Source organism: Clarias gariepinus, chromosome 24, assembly GCF_024256425.1.
Source record: "Clarias gariepinus isolate MV-2021 ecotype Netherlands chromosome 24, CGAR_prim_01v2, whole genome shotgun sequence".
Classification (NCBI taxonomy): Eukaryota; Metazoa; Chordata; class Actinopteri; order Siluriformes; family Clariidae; genus Clarias; species Clarias gariepinus.
The window spans coordinates 13,060,001-13,086,225 of NC_071123.1; the positions used below are offsets into that span (position 1 = coordinate 13,060,001).

General features: G+C 37.4%; 1 protein-coding gene across 2 annotated transcripts in view; it reads left to right on the top strand.

Annotated features, from left to right (window-relative positions):
• mapkap1 (MAPK associated protein 1) overlaps positions 1-15,764 on the top strand; it is a 66,525-nt gene extending 50,761 nt beyond the window's left edge. For both annotated transcript variants that reach the window (XM_053485477.1, XM_053485476.1), the window contains 3 exons: positions 7,790-7,927; positions 14,177-14,274; positions 14,459-15,764. In XM_053485477.1, the coding sequence (XP_053341452.1) occupies positions 7,790-7,927; positions 14,177-14,274; positions 14,459-14,581 (359 nt within the window). In that variant the 3' untranslated portion in view covers positions 14,582-15,764. The remainder of the gene's footprint in view (positions 1-7,789; positions 7,928-14,176; positions 14,275-14,458) is intronic.
• Positions 15,765-26,225: the final 10,461 nt, after the last annotated feature.

The window sequence follows — 26,225 nt, forward strand, 5'->3', positions numbered from 1 at the left end:
ATGGTTAGAGACAATAGGACTGGACAGAGAGAAGCCCAGAAGACCGCTGTGCTTTCTGAACTGAGCCATACTCTCAAGGTATGCCTAACAACTGAGTTATTGATAAATTTAATTGAGGGGATGGGGAGTGCAGATCCAAGGAGTGCAGAGACAGAGAGATTTTTTACGGACTTTATCTCCATTTCCACCCAAGCAGGCCAATTAGGTTGGTTGTGAAAATATGCCCAAAAGATGACAGATCGAATGTTTGCTGCCCAGTAGTAAAAACGAAAATTGGGCAGAGCCATGCCACCGTCTCTTTTAGATCTTTGAAGTAGGGACTTATTCAACCGTGGATGTTTACCTTTCCAAAGGTAAGAAGATATAATTGAATCTAAAGCACCAAAGTAAGATTTGGGAATGAAAACAGGTACAGACTGGAAAAGATATAAAAATTTAGGAAGAACACTCATTTTAATGGCATTAATGCGTCCCACCAGGGACATGGACAGTGGTGACCATTGTCCCAAGTCGTTTTTTGTTTGGCTCAACAACTTAATGAAATTTTCTTTAAAAAGGTGTTTGTTTTCTTGTGATTGTAATACCGAGATAGGTAAACTGATTTTTCACTATGTTGAAAGGAAAATTGTGCATACCATTTGTTAATGCTGTATTATTTAGCAGAAAGAGTTCACTTTTGTGCAAATTCAGCTTGTATCCTGAGAAATAGCTAAATTCACTGAGCAATGAGAGCACAGGTGGAAGGGAGGAGATTGGATTTGATATAAAAAGTAGAAGGTCATCTGCATAAAGGGAAACTTTATGTTCTTCTCCCTGCCTCCAAATCCCAGATATATCCCTACAACTGCGGAATGCAATTGCTAGTGGCTCAATGGCAAGGTTAAAGAGCAATTGGCTAAGAGGACACCCTTGACGAGTTCCCCGCTGAAGGCTGAATGGTTGAGACTGCTGAGCATTTGTCAAAACTGAGGCAGTAGAGCTTGAATATAATAATTTAACCCAAGTGATAAAACTTGGACCAAAATTGAATTTTTTTAAAGCCCTAAATAAATACTCCCACACGATCAAAAGCCTTTTCAGCATCCAAAGAAAGGACACACTCAGGGATCCCCTCTGATGGTGTGTACTGGATATCCATAAGGCGTCTAATGTTAAAATAAGAAAAACGATTTTTGACAAAACCGGTCTGGTCCTCAGATATAATTGAGGGTAGAACATTCTCTAATCTATGAGCCAAGACTTTAGCAAGGATTTTAACATCCACATTGAGAAGAGAGATTGGTCTATATGAAGAGCACTCTGTTGGGTCCTTATCCTTCTTTGCTATGAGAGTGATGCGAGCCTCATTAAATGACGCGGGCAGCTTACCTTCCTTAAAAGATTCAGATAGAACTGAAGCTAGTTGTGGTGCAAGGTACTGTATGAGGAGAATAATTTAAAAAAACTCTGCAGGGAAACTGTCAGGACCCGGGGACTTACCAGATTGCAATGATGAAATAACTGAAATGATTTCCTCTTGTGATATGGGCCCTTCTAATTTTAATCTAGAATCAGGGAACAGTATTGGGATATCTAGTTGAGTCAGGAAATTCTCAACTGAACTATGGTCCTTTGGGAACTCAGAAGTATATAATCGAGAATAAAAATTCCTGAATGCATCATTAATTTTGGAATGATCGGTAGTAATGGTACCATCCTCCATCCGAATTTTTGTAATGTGTTGTTGTGCTCTAAATCCTCTTAACTGACTAGCTAAAAGTTTCCCAGATTTGTCACCATGAATGTAAAATTGGCTCCTACTCTTTAATAATTGACGTTCAATAACATGTGTTGAGATAAGTTCAAACTTACTTTGCAATTCTACGCGTTTTTTATACAGATCGGGGTTTTTAAATAGAGCATACTGCTGATCAATTTCTTTAATTTGGTTGATTAGATCTTTACGCTCTTTATATGCCTTCCTTTTCATATTTGCAGTGTATGAAATTATCTGTCCCCTGAGGTAGGCTTTCAGAGCATCCCAAACAGTTAAACATGACACTTCAGGTGTTTCATTTGTGTTTAAGAAAAAAACTATCTGATCTTCCATAAATTTAACAAAATCATCCTCTATCAGTAACGATGAATTAAAACGCCAATTTTTATTAATCTGAGGTAGATCGGGGATCTTTAGAGACATAAGAACCGGAGCATGATCCGATATCACAATGCTCTGATAAGCACAGGAATTAACCGTTGGGATCAATTGATTATCTATGAAGAAATAATCAATTCTGGAGAAAGTATGATGAACATGTGAGAAAAATGAGTATTCTCTCTTTTTTGGATTAAGGAAGCGCCATATGTCAGAAATACCAAAGCTGCAAAGATAGGAGTGAAGTAGCGTGGCGGATTTACTCAGAGGTATAGGATTGGGAGATGACCGGTCAAGTGATGGATCTAAACAGCAGTTGAAGTCTCCCCCTAATATGAGAGAGTATGAGCTCAGATCTGGTAGAACAGAGAAGAAATGTTCAAAGAAGGAAACATCATCGTAATTAGGGGCATATAAATTAGCCAACATTACATTAATATTAAATAATTTCCCTGAAACAATGATATAACGACCATGTATATCCGCAATAATATTATGCTGCTCAAAAGAAATGTTTGGATTGATCAGAATTGAGACACCCCTAGCTTTGGCCTGAAAGGTCGAGTGGTAGTGCTGCCCTCCCCAACGCGACATAAGGCGAGAATTATCGGACCGGATTATCTCTTGACCGGATGGTTTAAACCCTTAACATTCCAGCTCACAAAGTTTAAAGAACTATTTATTCTCCCTGAGAGGAGATGCAGATAGATAAACATAAATAATGAAATGCCTAGCGTCAGCCTTAAAACAGAAGTGTAAAACGCAGAGCATCATGTTAAAGATGCACCGTGTATACTGAACTAACACAATACTGGCTTTGGAGAACCCCCACCCCTACCCCACACACCCCTCCCCCACACACCCCACTGCCCCCAAACAAACAAAGATAGCTGCTAAGAAACAAAGCAGCAAGCTCTTCCATCCTTCCATTCTCCACCTAACCATCTTCCTGCCGCTAACCACACCATCTTCTTCTCCGACACAGTTTACAAAAACTAAGAATGAAATATATAAATAAAACATTTCCCCACTCCAATACTGAAATCTCTTAATAAGAGAAAAACACAAAACAACCCCCTCCCCCCACGTCACATTGTAACTCTAAAAAAATAAACAAACATGTAAATTACACGTGACTAGAAATAGAGAAAATAATAATAGAAAAATAACAACAACTACACATGTTTAACACAATACTCATACCAGGAAAAACGTAAACATGGCTAGATTTAAATTTTAAAAGGGTACTTTCCTGAGAATTGTAGTATTAAAAAATAAAACTATAATGCACTACGTAGTTTTCGGCAGACTGTCTGTGTTTCTGCGCCTCTTCCACCGAGCGAAGCCACTTCTTCTGTCCGGTAGAGAGAGTGATCCGGAGCCGTGCTGGATACAGGAGAGAAGGCCGGAGTCCACGGTTGTATAACTCAGTCATAACGTCTCTATACTCGGCTCGCTGGCTTAAAACTTCGGGAGCGTAGTCTTCCACGATACGAACCTGCTGACCGCGGTATTCCAGCTTCCCTCTCCGCCGAGCCTCCCGAACCAGAAGGTCTTTAACCTGGTGCCGGTGCACACGGAGAATGACCGGCCGAGGTCTCTGACCTGAAGCGGGTTTGGATGTAGGTATGCGGTGGGCTCGGTCAATCTCAAGCGGGGATGGAAGCGTTTCACTCCCAAACACCTCGCACAGAAATTTCGAGAAGAACTCGGTAGGGAGTCCACTCTCAGTACCCTCCGGAAGACCCAGGACACGCAGGTTTTGTCTCCTGCTCCGGCCTTCTAGGTCTACGACTTTGGCCGTTAACTTAGAGTTGTTTTCCCGAAGTCCGGACCAGATGTTCTCCAACTCGCTCACCCGCTGGCTCAGGTCATCTGTAGCGAGTTCTAATGATGGTAAGCGCTGTCCATGGTCCTCTACTTGGGCTTGAATTTGGTCCAGTTTACTTTCCAGTAAACTAAACGATGATTTAAATTCAGCCGCTAACGCTTCACGATGTTTATCTAACAGCGCAGAGATGGCCTCGACTGTTAGAGCGGTCACAGTGTCGTCTTTTTTCCCGGCCTTAACACTCCTTGTAGCCATTATAGATGAAAAGTAGTTAGCCGTGGGGTAGAGTATAAAGTTATTGTAAACTAAGGATTTAATTAAGCATTTAAAGACGATTAAGGGAGTAAAGAAATTAATAATTGTCGGGGCACCTAACTAACACGTCTACTCCATGTGGCTGCTAACCGGAAGTCCCCCGGCTGGCAATAATTAACATTAAGATTTCGTGCTCCGCATTATAAAAGCAAGGCGCGGAGTTGAGTGAGTGAGACAGAGTGGCATGCGAGTGGGGCGAGGTGATGCGCCCCAAGGACTTTAAACGGGACACTGGAATTCCGCCCTTTGATCCTCTCGCTCTTGCGGCGCCTCGTTCTGCCACTTTGCCTACCGCCACCTGTCGCCAGCTGTGTGCCCGCATGCCAGCCAGACGTTCACTTCATCCCTTTTTCTTTCTTTCCGTCCTCCCTCCTTTAGGGAAAATAGGCTCCAACCCGTTACAGATACCAAACCCTGAGCCCAAACGTCATTTAAATTAAATTAACAAATATTGTAAGTAAACAACAATAGCCCAATTTAGAAATTCTTTCCGAGGCTGCGTTGGGCTGGTGTTATGCACAGAGCGCCGGGAGATTTCCTGAAGCTCAAATCTCCGAAAACTACACTTGTACACAATAACAGTAATATTTCAAACATTTTGCAGGCTGCCATTTGGAGAAAACAGAGAATAAAGAATAAACCAGTTGTTGGGTCAAAATAACCCAACCAGGTGTTCATTTGTAAATGACTCACTACATCTCATATGACTCAAAATGAGAGAAACAACATATTTTAAAGTACCCGAAATAACCCAGAATTTTGACCCAGCATAAACCACCCAACGATGTGCTTACAGAAACAAAGCAGCATGTTTAGTGCGTCTTTTTTGAGTTATTGTAATGTTTTATTCTGAAAGGCTATTTTACTAGTTACTTTCATATTTAAAGTTTGATGTATTTTTTAATTTATTTTTTAAAATAACAATAAACCGATACAAACAGAGATAGGCTATATAACAGTTAATTCTTCGTGCAAATAAAATTATCAGCTAGTGAACTTGATATTCTGTCCAAACAACATTTAACTAATGTATTTTTTTTTTACTCATTATTATACAATAAATATCAATATCTCTGGTTCAGGTAATAACCATTCTGGTTGTCCACCTACTGTAAATGCTTATCAGAGTTCAATCGGCAGACATACTTTAACATCCACTGTTCAGAGGAGACTGCATGAGCTTTCATAGTTGAATTGTGGCAAAGACTCATTACTTCTTAAGTACAACAAGCAGAAGAGACCACAAAACACAATAAATGGACATTAGGTGAGTGGAAAACCATGATTGACTGAGGGTCCTTTGCTGTTGGAGACTTGGTCAAAATTGGCATACCAAACCTGCATGGCTACCACAGCATTTTGCGGCAACTTGCCATATTTTGCACTTAGTGGGGCCATCATTTGTTTTCCAACTGGACAATGGCCCCAAACACCTCTTTAGGTTATGCAAGAGCTATTTTCGCAAGAAGCAGAGTGATTAATTGCTGCATCCGTTGACCTGGTGTCCGCAATCACCGATCTAACATCAGTTGAAATGGTTAGGGATGGGTTTACTAGGAAGTGAAGGAATAGCAGCCAACTCAACATCTGTGGGAACATCTTCAAAAATAAACTCATTAAATGAGAAGGTGCATATCCATAGCACTCACACCCAGCAATATGTCAACATTTAATGAAATTAATTCAGCCGAGTTCTTCATTTAAGGATTTCTATGTAAAATTCTCTTTTTAGTCATTTTAAACATTTAGGACGTTCATGTGGGTTTCTAGTGTGTGTCCAAAAAAAAAAAAAAAAAAACGTTTAAAATAACATTTCCCTATTCTATTTTTGTATTGGCTGGAGCTTAAACAAACCAATTAGATATGTGACTTCATATAAGAAGTTCCCCTTCCCCAGCTTGTTGTTCAGCTCTGCTGTTCTCTGGTGTAGCTTTTGCAATAGCTTATTAACATAGAAACTGGAGCAGTAAATTTAGAGGTGTGAGATAAACTGACCTAAAGATATTTTAAAAAATGCATTATCTGGGAGTATTTCAGCTGTAACATTACCAAACGTACTTTGGGGACATCTGAGATTCATCTATACCTACACATTACATGTTTAAAAAAAAAGTGCCAGTGGCTAATGACTGTAGAAGCATTTGTACCCAAACGTGTTTTTACTTGTGTGCACAGTCTTACTTTCCTGGTCTTCTCGAATAAAATAATTTTTCCTCCAGAAACATGTGAATGCACACAAGTAAGTGAACCAAAGGCTCATGAATTTTGCATTAGAGCTGCATTTCATTAAAGAAATTATGTTGAGCAATCCCATATCTCACACTGGAGTCTAAGCCTGATTGATTGAAACCAAGCATCACCACCTGGTTGTACCACTGTTTGTCTGCGTGTGTGAACATTTGTATGTGTACTGTATGTGTAATGTGTACGTGTGTACAGTACAATAGGCCACAGATCCTGGAAAAGAAGCATTACGGTATGATGTCAATGAATGCTTTATTGGCAATAATGGCACTCAATATAATGACAAAGTTATTAACCACTTTTTGGTGTGGGTTTAAGGCATCGTCATGGCTGACCCATTTGAGAAATTAAAAATCCCTCTACAATTTTACATCCTCACTGTCTTTAGATCACAGCCCAGTTTGGTGGCAATCGTATAGGAAGAGTAAATTAAAATCGTTTCGTTTTGGCAAACACCACACAACCCGTGCGTGTCGAGATCTACCAAAAGCCATCACCGCCCGGGTGCACCCCACACACCCGTGTGTGTGAGAGAGAGAGAGAGGTGTGTGTGTGTCTGTGTTTCTGTGTGTGTGAGAGACATGTGTATGTCAGTGTGAGTAAGAAGAGTGAATGTGTTTGTGTGTGGTGTATGAGTCTGTTAATGTTGGCGATGTGTGTGTTATTATTTGTGTGATACATGTAACACTCAAACACACGCATCTCGCTCTCAAACACACGCACGCAGAAACACACGCACGCAGAAATACACACACATACATGCACACACGCACTAACAGTCACGTCTTGCACACACATTACAAATGTTAACACACACAGTTGATATAGCAAATATTTAGGGTCCAAGCTGACATCAGCCCTATTACGTCATAGTGTGTAAAGTTTGCAAGTTGTGCGGTGCACCTGGGCGGCGATAAATTTTTGTAGGTCTCAAAAGACAAACAGGTTGTGAGGTGTGCCCCGGTGGTGATGGCACAGGGTGCTTGCACATTGTTGCTTGAACTATATTTTTCCTGTTGTATTCTATTTTTTTCATGTTGTATTAAAAAAAATTTTCTACAGTATAATTTATTTTGTGTTATGTACAATATCAAAAAACAGGAATCAATATTTGTTTCTTTAATAACTACTTCATTGTACTGTACTGTTGAATAATTGTTATTTAGTTGTATATTTAAGATTCTTTATTGTCATTATAAAAGTTCTCAAATGTATTTTCTTATATCTTACATCATAAATAAGTAATTTTATCCATTCTTTTACAGGTATCTCAGGTGAGAAGGTTGAGATTGATCCTGTCACCAATCAGAAAACAAGTACTAAGTTCTGGATAAGACAGAAGCCCATCTCCATCGACTCAGACCTGCTTTGTGCATGTGACCTGGTAGAGGAGAAGAGTCCAAGTTAGTACTGCAGTTAAATATATTATTTAGACATAAAGAGCAATTGTTAGGCAGTGCTGGTTTAGCTTTTGGTGTGAGTTGCTTTAATAGTTGCAATATATAATCTGAATCAGAGAATATTTTATATATACACTCCTGAACAAAATCTTATCACCAGGGAAAATAGAACAAGTATTCACACTCTGGTGGATCATAACCAGGTTCTTCAAAATGGCAAAAGAAAAAATAAAGAAAAATAAAGAGTAGGCAATTTATTGAAAACTGCATTTAAACTCAAACTAGTGTAAACTTAAACAGGCTTTTAAACTGTTGATCACTTGATAAAAAGCCTGTTTGAGTTTAAATGCAGTGTTTAATAAATTGCCATCTTTGTTTTTTTCTCTCTTGCTCCTTTTTCTTCTTTTGATATTTCAAAGCATTTCTTACAACCTAATTATGATCCACCAGCATGAAATGCGAATACTTGAAATATTTCCCCATCCTAAAATTTTGTTCAGCAGTATACAGTGCATCTGGAAGGTATTCACAGCGCATCATCTTTTCCATATTTTGTTATGTTACAGTCTTATTCCAAAATGGATTAAATTCATTTTTTTCCTCAGAATTCTACACACAACACCCCACAACGACAACATGAAAAATGCTTACTTGAGGTTTTTGCAAATGTTTAAAAAAGAAAAAAAAAAAAAGAGAAATCGAATGTACATAAGTATTCACAGCTTTTGCTCAATACTTTGTCCAGAAACAGCAATTACAGCCTCAAGTGTTTTGAATATGATGCCACAATCTTGGCACCCCTATCCTTGGCCAGTTTCGCCCATTCCCCTTTGCAGCACCTCTCAAGCCTTATCAGGTTGGATAGGAAGCGTCAGTGCACAGCCATTTTAAGATCTCTTCAGAAATGTTTAATCGGATTTAAGTCTGAGCTCTGGCTGGGCCACTCAAGGACATTCACAGAGTTGTCCTGAAGCCACTCCTTTGATATCTTGGCTGTGTGCTTAGGGTCGTTGTCCTGCTGAAAGATGAACTGTCGCCCAAGTCTGCGGTCAAGAGCTCTTTGGAGCAGGTTTTCATCCAGGATGTCTCTGTACATTACTGCAGTTATTTTCCCCTTTATCCTGACTAGTCTCCCAGTTCCTGCCCCTGAAAAACATAATAAAAAAAACATAAAACACCCACAGCATGATGCTGCCACCACACTCAAATAAATAACTCGTTGAATGAACATAATTAAATTAAGGAAAGAATTTCCACCTGATTTAATAGCTTTCTTTCAGCATTAAGCAATTTTGTTGGCCCAACTTAATGTTTTTAGGTTTAATCAAATTAATTTTATTAGGTTCATTTAACTTTATTTACTACATTTACAAATTTACTACAACTGCGTCCAACATAATTTAATACTGTTAACATAAATGAATAGCGTTGGTACAACAAATTTTTCAGTTGTAAATTAAGTTGATCCAACTCAAGTAAATTTAAATTTCATGCCCTGGTCAACAGAATTCTGTGAAGGAAGAAAGCAAAAGACAAACGGGATAAAACAGAGATTTTAATTTTACACCAGCAGCAACTTACAAATGAAGTCTCAATTTAAAAAGATGTACAAAACATAAAACACCACAAATAAGTATTAATCATAGAGAAGAAATTAAACACCAACAGAAACGTTTTGTCTTTTAATTGTACGTTATGACTTTTAAATATGCCCGTTAGATACGGTTGGTCAGGAAACTCTTTAAGACAGATGCAGACAGGACACTTTTCAGTCACAAACTGCTGTGAAAAAATACAGAGATAGATATTCCATTAAAATTCATGATACCTAATTTAGCAAATGAAAACATTTTTTATACTTTGTTTCTATCGCTTCACAAGTCATGTGAACAGACCGAAACCAGAACCGAACCGCAGATTAAGCACGCGTATATAACCGTCTGTATTTTAAGTGTGATTAAAAATACAAGAAATAGCTTAAACCAAAATAACGTGACTAAACATAACTAAACAGCAGGTGACATTTATGTTCAGTATTTCGTTTCTATTTAGAAAGATGGCAATTAATTCCTGCTTACCTTTTCCACACGCCCGCCAAACATTTGTCTTCTCAACACACTGTGTTATCTTCTCGCGATGTTTAATCTGATATTTCCGGACAAGATCCCTTTGGTTTATCACAACATAATTGAATCTAATACATGTTAAGTTGTTGAATTCCATTTATTCAATTTATTCATGTTCTTCTTGGAAACATAAAATTATTATGTGCAAAACACATATTACATTTTAGTACATGTAACAGGTAGCCATGTTCATTTTTTTGAGTGTATGCTTCACTGTAGGGATGGTATTGGCCTGGCATTCACACCAGTGAGTTCAATTTTTGTCTCATCAGACCAGAGAATTTTGTTTGTTATGGTCTGAGAGTCCTTCAGGTGCCTATTGGCAAACTCCAGGCGATCTGCCATGTGCCTTTTATTAAGGAGTGGCTTTTGTCTGGCCACTCTACCACATAGGCCTGATTGGTGGATTGCTGCAGAGATGGTTGTCCTTCTGGAAGGCTCTCCTTTTTTTACAGAGGACCTCTGGAGCCCTGACAGAGTGACCATCGGGTTCCACTGTGCTCATTAGGACCTTAAAAGCAGCAGAAATTTTTCTGTAACCTTTCCCAGATTTGTGCCTCGAGGTGATCCTGTCTTAGAGGTCTGCAGACAATTCCTTTGACTTCATGCTTGGTTTGTGCTCTGACATGAACTGCAACTGTGGCACCTTATACAGACAGGTGTGTGCCTTTCCAAGTCATGTCTAATCAACTGAATTTACCACAAGGGACTCCAATTGGGCTGCAGAAGCATCTCAAGGATGATCGGGGAAAACAGTTTTTTTGAGCTTCATGGCAAAGGCTGTGAATACGTATGTACATGTGCTTTTTCAATTTTTTATTTTCAATAAATTCGCGAAAATGTAAACGTTTTTCATTTGTCCTTATGAATTTAATCCATTTAAGAATAAGGCTGTGACATGACATAAAATGTGGAAAAAGAGGTGCGCTGTGAATACTTTCTGGATGCTCTGTATATTGTATATACACACAGGTGCATCTCAATAAATTTTAATATCATTGAAAAGTTGATTTAAAAATGTAATACTTACAGCTAACGGAAATCTAAAATTCAGTGTATCAGAAACTTAGAATATTGTGAAAAAGTTCAACATTGGACTTTCATGGTGTCACACTGTAATCCGCTAATTAACTCAAAACACCTGCAATGGTTTCCTAAACCTTTAACATGGAGGAACCAAAAGTCATTGCTGGCTGTTCAGGGTGCTGATCTCTCCAGCACATTAATGAAAAGTTGAGTAAAAGGAAAAAAAGGGGTAAAAAACGGTGCACAAGCAACAGGGATAACTGAAGCCTTAAAGGGGTCATACAGGCCTACATGCACTTTTTTAAGCTGTTTGGACTGAACTGTGTGTTAGGAGAGTGCGTACACAACCACTCTACGATGATAAAGAGCCGCCCAGTGGTTTTCTTTTCATTTATTACAATACTATGCGCCTTCTGAAATCAGGCCAATCGCAAATGCCTGTCACTGTGACGCCACACCACAAGAGGCCGCTCCTACACTAGTTGATTGACACTGGTGTTTTAGCAAAGACCCGCCCAGAGTGAGAAGAAGCTGTCGGCCATTGTTTTTCGCCGCTGAAGCAAAATGTCGCCTAAGCGAGTGTGGTGTACAGTTGTTGGGTGTAATAGCGAACACAGCAGTCGTCATTCACTACCGACATCTGAGCCGCTGAGGACGCAGTGGCTGAATTTAGTTTTTAAAGCTAACGTCCCCGCCGATCTACCTAAATGCGTTCATGTTTGTACTAATAATTTTTTTACCAGACTGCTTTATAAACGCAGGTCAATATAAAGCAGGTTTTACTAGGAAGCAGCTCCTAAAAAATGGATCTGTACTAACGCTTCGTGTTCCTGCTTCATCTTCACCAGGCTCAGTGAGTAATTTTTTTTTCTATAAATCTTTTCAGATCGCCTTTTCTAATAATCACGATGAATGCGGAGTGTAATTTAACTTTTACTCTCATAGAACATGGTTATGGCTTCTTCTCTGTGTACATCCGTCTCTATATAATCCCTAATCGCCCGTTTATAATAAACAATGCATTAAGGTGATTGTCTAGTTGCAAACTGTGTACGTAGTCGGAAAACTATATTATGCTTACCTTTGTTACTTTAGATGGTTTATAACGATGTCTGTCGAAGATTAAGAAGTCATGTAAACACATCAGTAAACACATCGCGTTCGTATCTCTCTTAGTAAGCTTCTTTGCTTTTGTTGTTGTTGCTCGCGGCAGCGTAACAGCCCGTTAATTCATGCCCATGCAGTGATGAGAAAGACAAATCGAGTCGATGCATGTCCATTCTTTTAATTTTTGCGTTGTTAGGCGATATTACAAACTTCCGCGTAGGTTCCGTACTTAAATCAAACCAAAAACTATTTAAGAAAACAGGCTCAGGCTCTATATTCCAGCGTTTTTCCAGTTTGGACTGCATTACCCACAAAGAACTGGGGGGGCGGGCTCAGCAGAGATCATTAACATTTAAGGGAACATGTACTGAAATAGATTGCTGAGAACAGAGCTAGTTTTTACCAGTTAAACGTAGTGTTTTTTTTTACACAACCATTGAGAATTTTTAATTAAATATATTACAAACTTTTCATTAGGACCCTAAAGATCATATAAACAGTTAATGAAAAATGTTTCTGGATGACCCCTTTAAAAGAGGATTGTAAAACAAAGTTTACAAGGAGTGGATTGCAGCTAGAGTCTGTGCTTTAAGAGCCACCACGAACAGACGTATCCAAGACATTAATTGTGTCAAGCGACTCTTAAACTAGAGAAACATCAGAGGCGTCTTACCTGGGCTAAGAACGAGAAGTACTGGACTGTTGCTCAGTGGGCCAAAGTACATCTTTTTAGATGAAAGTAAATTTTGTATTTCATTTGGAAATCAAGGTCCCAAAGTCTGGAGAAAGAGAGAAGAGGCACAGAATCCAAGTTGCTTTAAATCCAGTATAAGATTTGCACTGTCCGTGGTGGTTTTGAGGTGCACTGTCATCTGCTGGTGTTTGTCCACTGTGTTTTATCAGGTCCAAGGTCAGTGAAGCCCTTTACCAGGAAGTTACTTAATGCTTCCCTTTATGCTGACCAGCTTCATGGAAATGCTGATTTGATGGTATTCTAATTTATTGAGATGCACCTGTATATATACCAAATTTTTTATACAGTATGAACTATACTTTTCTTCAGGTTACTAAGATGAAGTATTAGAATTGCAAGGGCATTTTTTGTTGTTGTGAAATATTGAAGACATTTGTGTTTGAGATAAATACTGTATAAGATGATCAATCAGAATGACAGTTTTTATTTTATGATGACCAAAAATTCAGTATCTCAGAAAACCTATCTCTAAACCTATAACATGGATGTACAGTATTAACCCACCTAGGGCATGAGATTTTGTGCTTGATTCCATTCATTTCACACCCCAAAAATTTTAGAACACTTTAATTGATTGATCCATAAATAGCCCTTTGAATGTTTCCTGAGCCTTGCTATAACCATGGATTTTTTTCTCTTGGGAAGACTGAATTTGTTGTGAAAAAGGATAAACCAACATGGAGACTAGTTCGTGGGAAAAAAAAACAACTTTAAACAGAGCCGTTGTGCAAGCATTTGAGTACAGCCAATACAGCTATTTAGCTTTATAATGTCCCCCTCAAAAAAGATAAGGAAAAAAGCAGTTCATGACGAACTTTGAGAGTGCTTAGTGAGATCACCAATAACCTCCACATAAGATAGGTAAAGGCTTCACAATTTAAAGATGATTTTGAGATTACAAATGTAGAGGTCACATTACAAGGAATAAACCCACTCAAAACAAACAACAAAAAGAAGCTGCAATACAAGCCATGCATAACAAAATTTTGATGTCAGTGGGTTGCCAGCTTGATGCAGTTGTTACCCACAATGTTCTTATACTTTTTCTTATTTTACTTTTAATATTTCTTTTAATACCAAATTCCAATTTAGCAAATTAGCAAAAACAAGAGAGTTGACCTTGCAATGACTAATTTAAGAGAAATATAAATAAAATCATCATAATTTTATATATTTATTTAATTATAAATAGAATTTGTAATGGATTAATGTGATGCTTTTGCAACTTTGTTTTTGCAGGTCATGCAATTTTTAAGCTCACATATCTTAGCAACCATGACTACAAGGTTCTTTACTTTGAATGTGATGCTGCTACAGTTAATGAGATTGTGCTAAAGGTGAAGTATCATCCTATTTTTCCCTCAGTAACTATGCACCTAACTGTTTAAAAATGCTCCATTTATTGTTTTCAAGCAAATAAAATATATATATTTTTTTGTAATTTTAAAGAATAGAATGTCAGAATACTTAGTGATATCACTGAATGCTGTATTTGCTCTGTATTTTCTGCCTATCTATCAGGTGAACTACATCCTTGAGTCTCGAGCCAGCACCTCAAGAGCTGACTATTTTGCACAGAAGCAACGCAAACTCAGCCGTCGTACCAGCTTTAGCTTTCAGAAAGACAAGAAATCAAGCCAATAGGACATAGTTAGACTTCTGATAATGAGTGTCTCAACGAAACAATGACAAAAACAAAAGAAAAATTATGAATGGAAGCCTTTAATTGAAGAATGTGTAATACAGTATGTACAGGATAGAAGAAGTGGAAACCATAATAACAATGACAGAAGATTGGGGAGGGGTGGTGGGGGGCGGAGATCGTGTTGATTGGAGGAAAAGAAAAAACAATAATGCAAATGTATAGACATTAAAGAAGGTACAGTTGTGAGGTTAACATTTAGCCTAAAGAGACTAAGTATGGGAGACTCCATAGTTATAAACTTCTCAGGGTCTATCTCCATATTAAACTTAGCCATTAGTAATATACTGTAAGGACAGAGATTCTACACATTGTGTCAGCTTTAGTGTTTCTTTTTTTGTATCATGTCCACTGCATACAATTCTAGCTAATTCATTTATGCGGACATAAGATCAAGTCAAGGTTTTAAAAATCTCACATATCTTTTACCCAAAAATATAAACAGTATTTAAGATTGCTTAAAAAATCTTATTCATACAGGTAAATTAAAGAATGGCATTGGTGGCTCAGTGGTAGGTTTCTCGCCTGCCATGCGGAAGGCCTGGGTTCGCTTCTCAGCCAGTGCCCAAACCCCAGCCACTAGATGCAGTGCTGGTCCCATGCCCAGATAACGTGGAAGGGTTGTGTCTGGAAGACCATCCGGTGTCAAACCTGTGCCAAGTTGTTGTGCGGATTGGATGGTCCACTGTGGCGGCCCCTCTATGGGAACAGCCGAAAGACTAACAAGAACTGGTAAATTAAAGACACGTTGGGGAGCAATGCATTTTTTTCTTTAACAACGAAATTGAACCAAACATATTGTTAATAATACATTTGGCTGTTAAGTTCCAGAAATCACAAATGCAATCAGATAAATTATTATTGTATATTTTTTGATTCTGTGTTTTATTGTACTCATCCTAGCTACCAAGGGTGATAAGAATCACCCTGTTGTGTGTGCATGCACTGATGCTGGGATTTTCCTACAAGGATATATTGACATGTCAGTATAATACATAGTGCTGTCATACAAATATTGTTCCATTTTTATTTTCCATCTCATGTACTGCCCACTGGAACATGTAAACATAATATGTACATGATATGGCCATGATATACACTGGAGATCAAAATTAGAGAACAATTTATAAACAATTGAACAATTCTGAAATAATGTCATCTTCACTGCAGTTGAAGGAGTTTTTGCCCTGTCTATACCATGCTACCAGAACACCTTTTCCACAAAATAACTAAGGCATTTTAACAAAAAAACATTATTTTGCAGAAAACACACTGATCAAAATTAGAGAACAACAATGACTGTATCATGAAAAAAGATTACAACAAGTTTTTCTGAAGGTTACAACAATCAGCAATTAGAAGTGTACAGGCCTCTGCTCTGAATTACTTCAGCACATCTGCGGCCACAGGACAGTCTCTCACACTGCTCTGGTGTGATTTTGGTCCACTCTTCTTCCAGTCTCCTCCACGCAAAACGGGTAACGTTTTGCTGTGTCACATGGAGCATTGTCCTGCATGAACACTGCGGGCTTCCATGAAACTTCCTTCTAAACTTTTCACTAAATTCTTTACACACTGGGTTCAGTCTTTCTCCAGTTTGTAGCCGAACATAATGTTTCCCATCAGACCCAAATAAATTAAACTTGCTTGCATCACTGAAGTGAACTTTGGACCAGTTCTCCTCTGTCCACACAACATGCTCCTCAGCAAAGCTTAGTCTAGCCTTTTCATTCTTTCTACTAATGAGAGGTTTGGTCACTGCAGAGTGGGCTTTCAGTCCAAAATGCTCTTAAACGTCGAGACACTGTATGACGAGACAGATCCTTACCCTGTTCAGCGCTGAACTGGTGAGCAATGCCAGCTGAAGTGTGGAAATGATTGCCCATTGAGATCCTCCTCAGTAATCTGTCCTTTCTTGTATTTGTCTTCCGTGGATGACCAGCCTTATTGGGGCTACTTAAGTTTGTGATGTTGAAAAGATTCAATATTCTTGAAATCACAGATTGGAAACGACCAACTTGTCTTGCTATGGCTGATAGGGTCATCCCTTTGGCCTCCATCTGGACAACCTGCTGCCGTAGGCTTTTAGTCACTTTAGAACAGCCCACCATCTTGCAGAGTCAGTGAAACTAGAAGTTAGGCTGCCAGTTAAATAGGGGTTGACGGGTAATCAAGGAAATTAGCACCAGATGCCAGATTAACACCAATAACTGGGAGGTATCTGAAAGTGTTCTCTAATTTTAAACAGTATGTTTTCTGCAAAATAATGTTTTTTGTTTAAATGCCTTAGTTATTTTATGGAAAAGGTGTTCTGGTAGCATGGTATAGGTAGGACAAAACTCCTTAAACTGTTGAGCAGTAAAGATGACATTATTTTAGAATTGTTCAATTGTTTATAAATTGTTCTCTAATTTTGATCTCCAGTGTACAGTATGGCCTTTAGAGTACATGATATAGTAAAGGTTAACACACACCTGAAGGAGCCCTAGTACATTGATCTTGTAAGTCGAAGCTGTTTTATGAATTGATGTCCCTTTAAAACTCTCATGAACACATGCTCTGGCAATAATCTCCTCTGGCATACAGTTTATACTCAGATAAAACATGCATTTCATTTCTTAATTCCTACCCAATTTTGTTAATTAGACACATTTGTGGCATTTCTTGAACATGGGTGTAGTAAGATAGTTGATGCAAGGCTACAGGCAGTGAAAAAGAAACGGTAAAGACTCCAACAATGTCCAAGTAAAATTTTTTAATGTGCCATAGGTTTTCCAAAAAGGTTCACAAGGAACCAAAGTCCAACAAATACAGGTAGCCAAAAGGGGAAAAAAAAAGAAAAACAACTAACAAAAGAAACTGTCCATAATACAAGTCAACAAGTAACAAAATATTAAATACAGTTGGCTACTGGCCTAACATACACGTTCTCCAAACAGTTCTTTGTACCCCCCTAACTTTCCAACTACTCCTTTATTTTCAAATTGGCCAATGGTAATCCCTCATTAGTTATTAAATGAGTATTTAACATATTACAGAGATTTTATTAACATACAGAAAGTATTTTAAACAACCTTCACAGTTAGTAATTGATGATATTTCATCACAGTTATCCAATATTTACACATTGATAAATTTTAAGCTTAAACATCCTTAATAGACCAACACCACCCCTTCTGGAGGACATATAGTTGACTTCCTGTTTGCGACCACACAACATTGTTAATCCAACTTATAACAATCAACATGAAATGGGCACCTTTTATGTGAGTGTTTCTCAAGCAGAATCAACAAGAAAAATAAAAGTCTTTCAAAACAAAAGGTCTGTTTTCATTTACTACATGATTGTTGAAGTGCTACTTCACTATGGGGATGCAGGGCATATTCTTTATTATGCAGGGCATATTCTTAATTTGGCGTGCATGCCTACAGTACTATCCTCATGTCTTACCCAGCATAGGCTGGCCACCTTGGCCTATATACGAATTGCAGACACTCCAATCCAACATTGCCATCTCCTCCTCATAGCCATTATTTCTGTTTTTTGCTCAAATGTAAGCACCTAGGTCTCACCAGCCCTGGAGTGTAATTACTTTTGACTATAATACCTTTGTGTATTTAGGATAACTAAATACCCCACCAGATGTCAATACCTGAGTTTGTTAGAAAATTTTGTCATGTGTCTATAAACTTATAGTAAAAATTCCCAAGTAATGACCTAAAATGTATATTTTACATTTATATTTTATATAATATTATGCATAATACCTTTAGGTTTGTTAAATTGGGATGTTTGCTATCCCAGCTTAGTCCCTTCTTCGTTATCTCAAATAAGGGAACAAATATGCAAAAATGTAACTTAACACCAAAAGCTGTTTTTTTAGTTGGATCCTTCTTTTGTTATTCAAATCGAAAACCTATGCTTAACTTTCTGACAAGTTTCTGACAGCCATTTTGTATTGACTGTTTAAGGGTTCCCCCAGTCTATGGTCTATGAAGCTGCAAAGCTAATAAATGAACACAGTTCATTTTACTGAACTGCATAATTGTAGTTCAAAGTAAAACATTTTAATAAAATGTATGCTGTTAATTTTTAGGCATTTTTAGAATATGCAAATATTGTATTTAATCAATAAAGACTTGTGTCATACACAGTTGTGTGCCGTGCCTTGTTTCTTTCTGCCCCATTACCTGAAGCTGATAATGCCAGGTACTGCAATAAATTGTGGAGAAAAAAGATAAATAAATCATTCTCACCAGATCAGAATGTTCTTGTCCACTTTCACAAGTTCTTTTCTTTTTTACCATTTTAACAGACTCAGTGAAATTAATACCTAAGGTTAATTATTTGTGATATTTCACACCTTTTTATTTTAATTTGGATTATTATGGTTTATGAAAGGCTAATACTTTTTTTCAAGCCTTTTTTGTTTTACTTTTGATGATTATGGCTTATAGATCATGAAAATCATAATCCAGTATCTCAAAAATATTAGAAGGCATTTTTAAAAACTGTGTTTCTTATCATTCATAGACTTTCTATGGGGTTCTGGTCAAGTGATTTGTAGTTAGTAGTTTTTCTGTAATGTGGTGAAAAAGATGTTTAGCTATGCACTATTATGCAACTGTTGCCAGTGAATACCATAAGGAGCCAGGTTATAACTATAGTGTTGCCATAGTAAGTGCCAGAAATGTTGATGGGCAGTACATATTGTTTTGCTTTAGGGCACTTCATTTTTGTATGTTTATGCGGTTGTTAAATATATGTACTAAAGTATTCGGCATGTGAAACATATAATTTGACAATTTTGCTAGGTTATTTACTGTTTGAATTGCTGTGTTTACTTTGTTTCATCTGGAGAAAAATGTGTGCTGTAATACTGGAATAATTGTTAAACTGAGTTGAGCCAAATGTGGAAATTGCACAAATGATGCAATCAAAGCTATGATGAAACTGCCTCTTATGAGGACTGCCAAAGGACAGGAAGACCAAAAGTTACCACTGCTTAGTTTATTATATATTATATATAGCAGCAGACATATTTCAACATCCACTGTTCAAAGGAGACAGTGTGATTCAGGCTTTCACCCAGATGTCATTATGTTGGGTTAACGGGCCAACGTTATTTTGTCCATTGACCCAACGTTGGCCCATTGGTGGGGGCAAAGATAGGTTGGCACTACGTCGACACAGCATTGGTTTAATAGGTAATGGAAATGTTGGAAATTGGAAATTAAATTAGACTCATCTAATCGCCAATAATAAGAAATAAAAATTCTTATCTCCAGAAATTTATTTAATAAATGTGATAAAATGATTACAAACTTTGCAATTATGATGATAAACTACAAAATAAACACCTAGTACAACCATGTTTTCTCAGCAAGGTGGATAAAAATAAATGCATACAAACACAGTACCCATTAGCTGCTTTATATCAGGTGGCTCTGCATCTTCCTCATCTTCATTCACCTTGGTATTTTCATCATCAGCTTGGTCACTGTGGCTCAGCTGTTTATTATCTTCTTCCTCAACATCTTCATCATCAACATTACAGCCTCTTTGGAGAACTGTGACTCTAGTCTGTATACAGTAAATACATCAATAATTTGAACATTGAACATTGAAATGAACTTTAAAATATTCCTTTTCAGCCAGCAAAATTAAGAGAAAAACAACCATTTTTCACATTTAGCTCAAATCAGTTCAACAACACTCCAGTATTACAGCACACATTTTCAGTTTTTCTTTTTTAATAAATCTGCAAAAATGTCACCAATTCTGTGTTTTTTTGTCAATATGGGGTGCTGTGTGTACATTTATGAAGGAAAAATAAAAAATTAAATGATTTTAGTAAATGGCTGCAATATAACAAAGAGTGAAAAACTTAGGGGGTTTGAATACTTTCCATACCCACTGAATGTATGTATAGATGTATGTATACCTCAAATGAGGATGGTTTCCATTTTGAGGCTGGTTTCCCTCAAGGTTTCTTCTTTTTATCATCTCAGGAATAATAGGCTTGCCAATTATGCACAAATTGTACTTTGTATTCTGGGGTATACAGAGGGAAAAATTATTATTTTTTAATCTGATAACGTCCAAATACTTATGTACTGCCTGTACATCAGCAAGGTCTTACTGGCAGTTGAGGAGTCTATTTAGACTAACTGTTCACTGTGTTAGGAGCACAGTCCTAGAACTAACCAACTGAAGCAACCCCAGATCATAACACTGTTTCCACTTGTACAGTGGGCACTATGCAAGGTAGGTGCACTGGTTCATGCACTACCATTCTTACCCTGATGTGCCCATCACATGGGTTTTCATGTTGTCATATTTTGCTGGATAATGAAGCCATTCAGTTTTTGTGCTTTGCCCAAAATGTGGAATTTCACAGCTTCTATTTTCTAAGCTTCTACTCTAAGAGGTAGATTTAAGCACTTTTAAATTATGTTTTGTTACAAACAACTGTCTTTGCCTATGGAAAATTATTTGTCAGACTAAGTGAATGTTCAAAAATGTTGTTTTTTTTGTCTTTTGTTCTTAACATCAAGTCAAGTTGGCTTTTATTGTCTTTTCAGCCATAAACAGTTTAGTACACAATGAATCAAAACAACATTCCTTCAGTTAGAGATCTGTGGGGGCAAAACCAGGACTGGTTCTTCTCTACTCTGAAGATTGGCTGTATGCCTCATCCTGCTGCAGAATAGAACTTGAAGCGAAGCGTATGCCTCCCTGATGGTATTCCATAACGGATAAGTATCAGCCTATATTTATCGGCATTGAAAAAAACATTAATCCTGACCAAATCTTCAACTTTGTTTGCAGAAATACAACCTCAAAAATTTCCTTGCTTCACTACAGTATTGTCTGCAGTCAAATATTTAAAAATTTTACTTACCTGTCCAGAGCACCTGCTACCATTTTTCTGCACTCCAGTTCTGGGCATAATTAAGTCTCGTAGCTTTGTTTCCATGTTGGAGGTATGGTTTTAAGTTCAGTTCTATATTTCTGGTCAGGCTTCTCCAGACTGTAGATGGTGTACCTGGGTCCCACTGGTTTCACCAGTTCTTTGCTGATTGTTGAATTGTTGAACATCATCAGATGTTGAAAGGAAGTAAGCATGATGTGTTTTATACCCATGATGTGTCTTTTATCTGCTGCATTATGTTTCATCACCACCCGCCCCAAGCCTTTCTGATCTGTGCTCAATCTACAAGCAATTTCCCTCTGGGATTAATAAAGTTATTTGAATCTTGAATCTTGAACAAGGCCAGGAAGATTGTGAAGTACCTCAGCCACCCCAACAATAGACTGTTTGCTTTGTTGCCGTCAGGAAGGAACCTTCTGAAGGCTAAAACAGAGTGACTAAGGAGAAGCTTTTTCCGGCAGGGTATACAGAGTCACAATCACAACACTAATCAGGAATAATGATTAGTAAAAAAAAAGTGCTTCTTCTCATACACCACTAAGCACATTGTGCATTAATTCACATTTGCACAATTAACACTCATTTGCACATGGTACATTTCTTGCTCCTTTTTCTTCTTTGAAGCCGTTCCTACAACATGATTATGATCCACCACAGCGAAGTTGGAGTACTTGTCATATTTTCCCTGGTCTTAAGATTTTGTTCAGGAGTGTATATAATATTGTGATAATGATGTGTAAATGTGTGAATAATTGTGATAATTTATAAAATTATTTTTATATTAATATAATATACATCATGAATTTTTTTTTCTAATGTACATACATTATTTGGCTGACTTTTTATGGGAAAAAAAATCACCCTCTCCTAAAAATTACTTGTAAACTCCATCGATGAGTCAATCAGCTATGGTGATTTTGATTAGCTCGGCATAAAAAGCTAGAGCACTACAGTCCCTCATGTTACAACTTAAGAAAACTATGGGTGGCAAGACACTCTTAAAAGATCTCTGTGATAAACATGTGTACAGGCACAAATCATGAGATGTATACAAAAAAAATTTAAGGCTTTGTGCCTAGAAGCACAATGAATTTTATTATTAAGAAGTGGATGGTACAACACATACCATCCCTGGATCAGGACGTCACTACAAATTGGATGAAAGAGCCAGAATGAAACAGGTCAAAGAGGCCTACAGCAACTCTGAAGCAGTTGCAGAAATTTATGACATTAAAATTATTTAGCACATAACTGGTCATAACACCCCTTTATTTAACATTTATGGCTTCAAGCAAATACCTAAGTTTTCCATGATACTGTGACAGACAGACATAAAGACAGAAAATGCTCATTGAAAGAGCGAGTTCTGACCATTGTATAGACAAAAACGTTTTTTAATTTACATAGACATACCATGGGTGTACATGTCTAACTATCTATCTATCTATCTATCTATCTATCGTATACTGTATATGTATAGGTTTTAACAAAAGTGAATAATAAATGTTTAAAAGACTGTTTTAGTAAAACATAAAAAACAACTCAGTGCTCAATGCTCAATAAAATGCTCAATGTGTAGTTTTAAATAGATTTTGAATCACATTATTACATTCATAGGACCACTTCAGGGAGGATACATTATTTTGCTGACTCTTTATGAAAAAACAGTTTATGGTGCCGCAACCCACAGCACCCAAAGGATCCGCTGTAAACTTCCTTGTGCCACCACAGCACATCATCAGAGGCTGTGCAGGCTTAGGTCCATAAGTATTTGGATGGCAACACAATTTCCATCAATTTCCATTTAATTTTGATTCTGTACACAATTTGAAATAAAGTCATCAAGATTTAATTGAAGTAAGACTTTCACTTAAATTCAGTGAGTTAAAAAATATTGCATCAATGGTTTAGGAATTACAGCTATTTTTCTCACAGGCTCAAAAGTACAGTTACTGGGCTGGATTGGCAGATAAGCATTGTCATGATATATTAAGGACATAAAAGATCTGGAGTTAATGTAAAGTGTTGAATTTCCATTTAGTAGCAGTTCATGGAAACATCCAACTTGCATTCGAAACAGGTGTAGACTGGTGTAGAGTGAATGAAGTAGGCCATCTTTAAGCTAAAAACCCCCTCAGACCTTTAAACGATATCAGAATATTTAGAAGTGGCCAAATGAATAAATTAGTATTTTCTTTAAAAGCATTAATTGCATTAATATTTAAAAACAGAAATGCCAGAAAACAAGCTTATTTGAAGAAATAAAACCAAATGAAAGGGGAATATGATAAATGAAATGTCCATAAAGAGACTGTCCCATCACAACTTAAGTCTTAAGTCTTTTTGCATAACTGTGTCTACCAAATGTTAATAATCTTTCTTATTGAAATCATTGAACGCTCCCACTCTACCCCTACAATAAGATCTGACTTTTTTGTCAGTGTTTAATTCTTTTGAAAAGACTCTTCAAATAGGCGAATCGGCTCCTTAAGTTAAACCAGAAAGAGCCATTTTAAAGAGTCGACTCGTTCACTTCACCACACCACTACTGGCAACCCTATTCTAATGAGAAGAGAGGCAGTTGTAACGCGCCGTCTGCAGTGTATAGCACACTAGGCCTGAAGAACGAAATGATTGACCGACACTGTTTTGTACAGTTTCCACAAAATTATGCGTCATTGTGGTACATCTGGAAAGTGGATAATTATACTTATGGCGGATGAATTACACCGGTAAGATAATCGCCGTACACCTCATTGCGCTGCACCGTCACTCGCTGCATCCTTTGGATATGATGGAGGAATAGTGATGTTTGGTCCGAGGCTTGTTCTAGCCCCTGTAATTCCATCGTGTCCTCTACCCATGATGTGTTTGGTAAACCACTGTAGCTGTTAAATATTTCCACACGTTAAATATATCTCAATCGGTACTGCCGCAAACATATCGACACATCTTTTTGTGCATGTTTATTTACTAGGGGTGAAAAATATTATTCATGCAACAAATTATGACGTCGGTTATGGTACCATCAAAAACTTAAACGTTTAATCGTTTAATTTAGTGTTTGTATTTTGAATTACGATATTTTTTCATTTAACCAAAGGTATGTTCATCATGTTTGTGAAAATGACGCGCGATGCAATTGGTCACGTGACACGTGGCGCAGAATGCCGTAGAATAATGGCTCACAGTTCTTAGGCCTGATCCCTCCTTCAATGTACCCACCTCGGCGTAGTTAATGCATGTAAATATGTTAAATCGGGGTAAAGGGGAGTAGCAGCAGGAATTTTGGTGGTCAAAACGTTGTGGCAATCGTTGATGGTTGTTTTTGAAAGTCAGAATTACTTTGAAGAAATGACGCTGGGATAACATTAACTAATTGATCCTAACACAATGTTGCAAATCCGACTTCAAAACAATATTTGATTATAGCATTTATTATTATCTCTGAAACACATGAATTTCCAATGCCCTAAGTAGAAATCAAAGACGGGGACTTGGTGGTAAGAGAGCAAAATCCCAGCCACTGGTCCACCAGGGAACTTGCTGCTAATACAAGGAAATGCACATATACTGCTTTGTCAAATGCTTTGTTGATGAGTGTCACATCATAACCCTCCCAAGTGAAAAATGCTAGATTAGTGCAATCTATTGACCCATTAAATTAGGAGAAAGCCAAAAAAAAAAAAACCTGCTCAACATTCAAGATCTGGTGGTCTGTGAAACTGCAGGTTATGCAGTTTGGACAATTTGTGAACCATATTAGTGTAGCATGGCCAGTATTTAGCAAAGTGGATACATGTGAAATGTATAAATTCAATATTATTCATGGATTTTCCCCTTCCAAATTGATACTTTTCTTTTTCCTCTTGCTGCTGCTATCAGTAACACCCATTTTGTCATTTTATCATCATTCTTCAATATAATTTTTATCACTTTTTTTTTTAAGCAATTTTAACACTTATTGCTTACAAAATAGCTAAAAGCTGTAATTAAGTCAAAAACTAAGTAATAATACCAAGTCCACCAAAAGGCCTTTTAGTGGTCATAATGTTACAGCTGATCGGTGTACGCTGCCCATCCAAAAAAATTCTAATATCTTTTATGACCAAGCTTATGTGATGTCACAGCATTTATTTTCATTTTTAGAGTTGCATTTGGTGTTGATGATGGGAGGGTCAGATGGCTGCATAAAGTCATTTCCCACACTTCTCAAAGATGCTCATTGGGGTTAAGGTCCGGACTCTATGATGGCCAATCCATATGTGAAAATGATGTCTAACGCACCCCAAACCAACTCTTTCCCAAATTGAGTCCAATAAATCCTGGCATTGTCATTTTGGAACATGCTATCAGGGGCAAAAATCGATTTTTGCTAATCCTGTTAATTTTTTTTTTTAATCCTGGCATTGATTAAAAAAATCTGGTCACTCATTACATTCAGGTAGTCACCTGACCTCATTCTGTGGGCACATAACATTGCTGATCCTAGACCTGACCAACAGAAGCAACCCCAAACCATAACACTGCCCATGCAAGCTTGTACAGTAAACACAAGCATTGTCTTGTAAATGGTATATAAAACATCAACACAGTTGTCTTCAGTGGTTTGCTTCATGCCATAGTATCTAAAGCAGCCCTTAAATCTCTT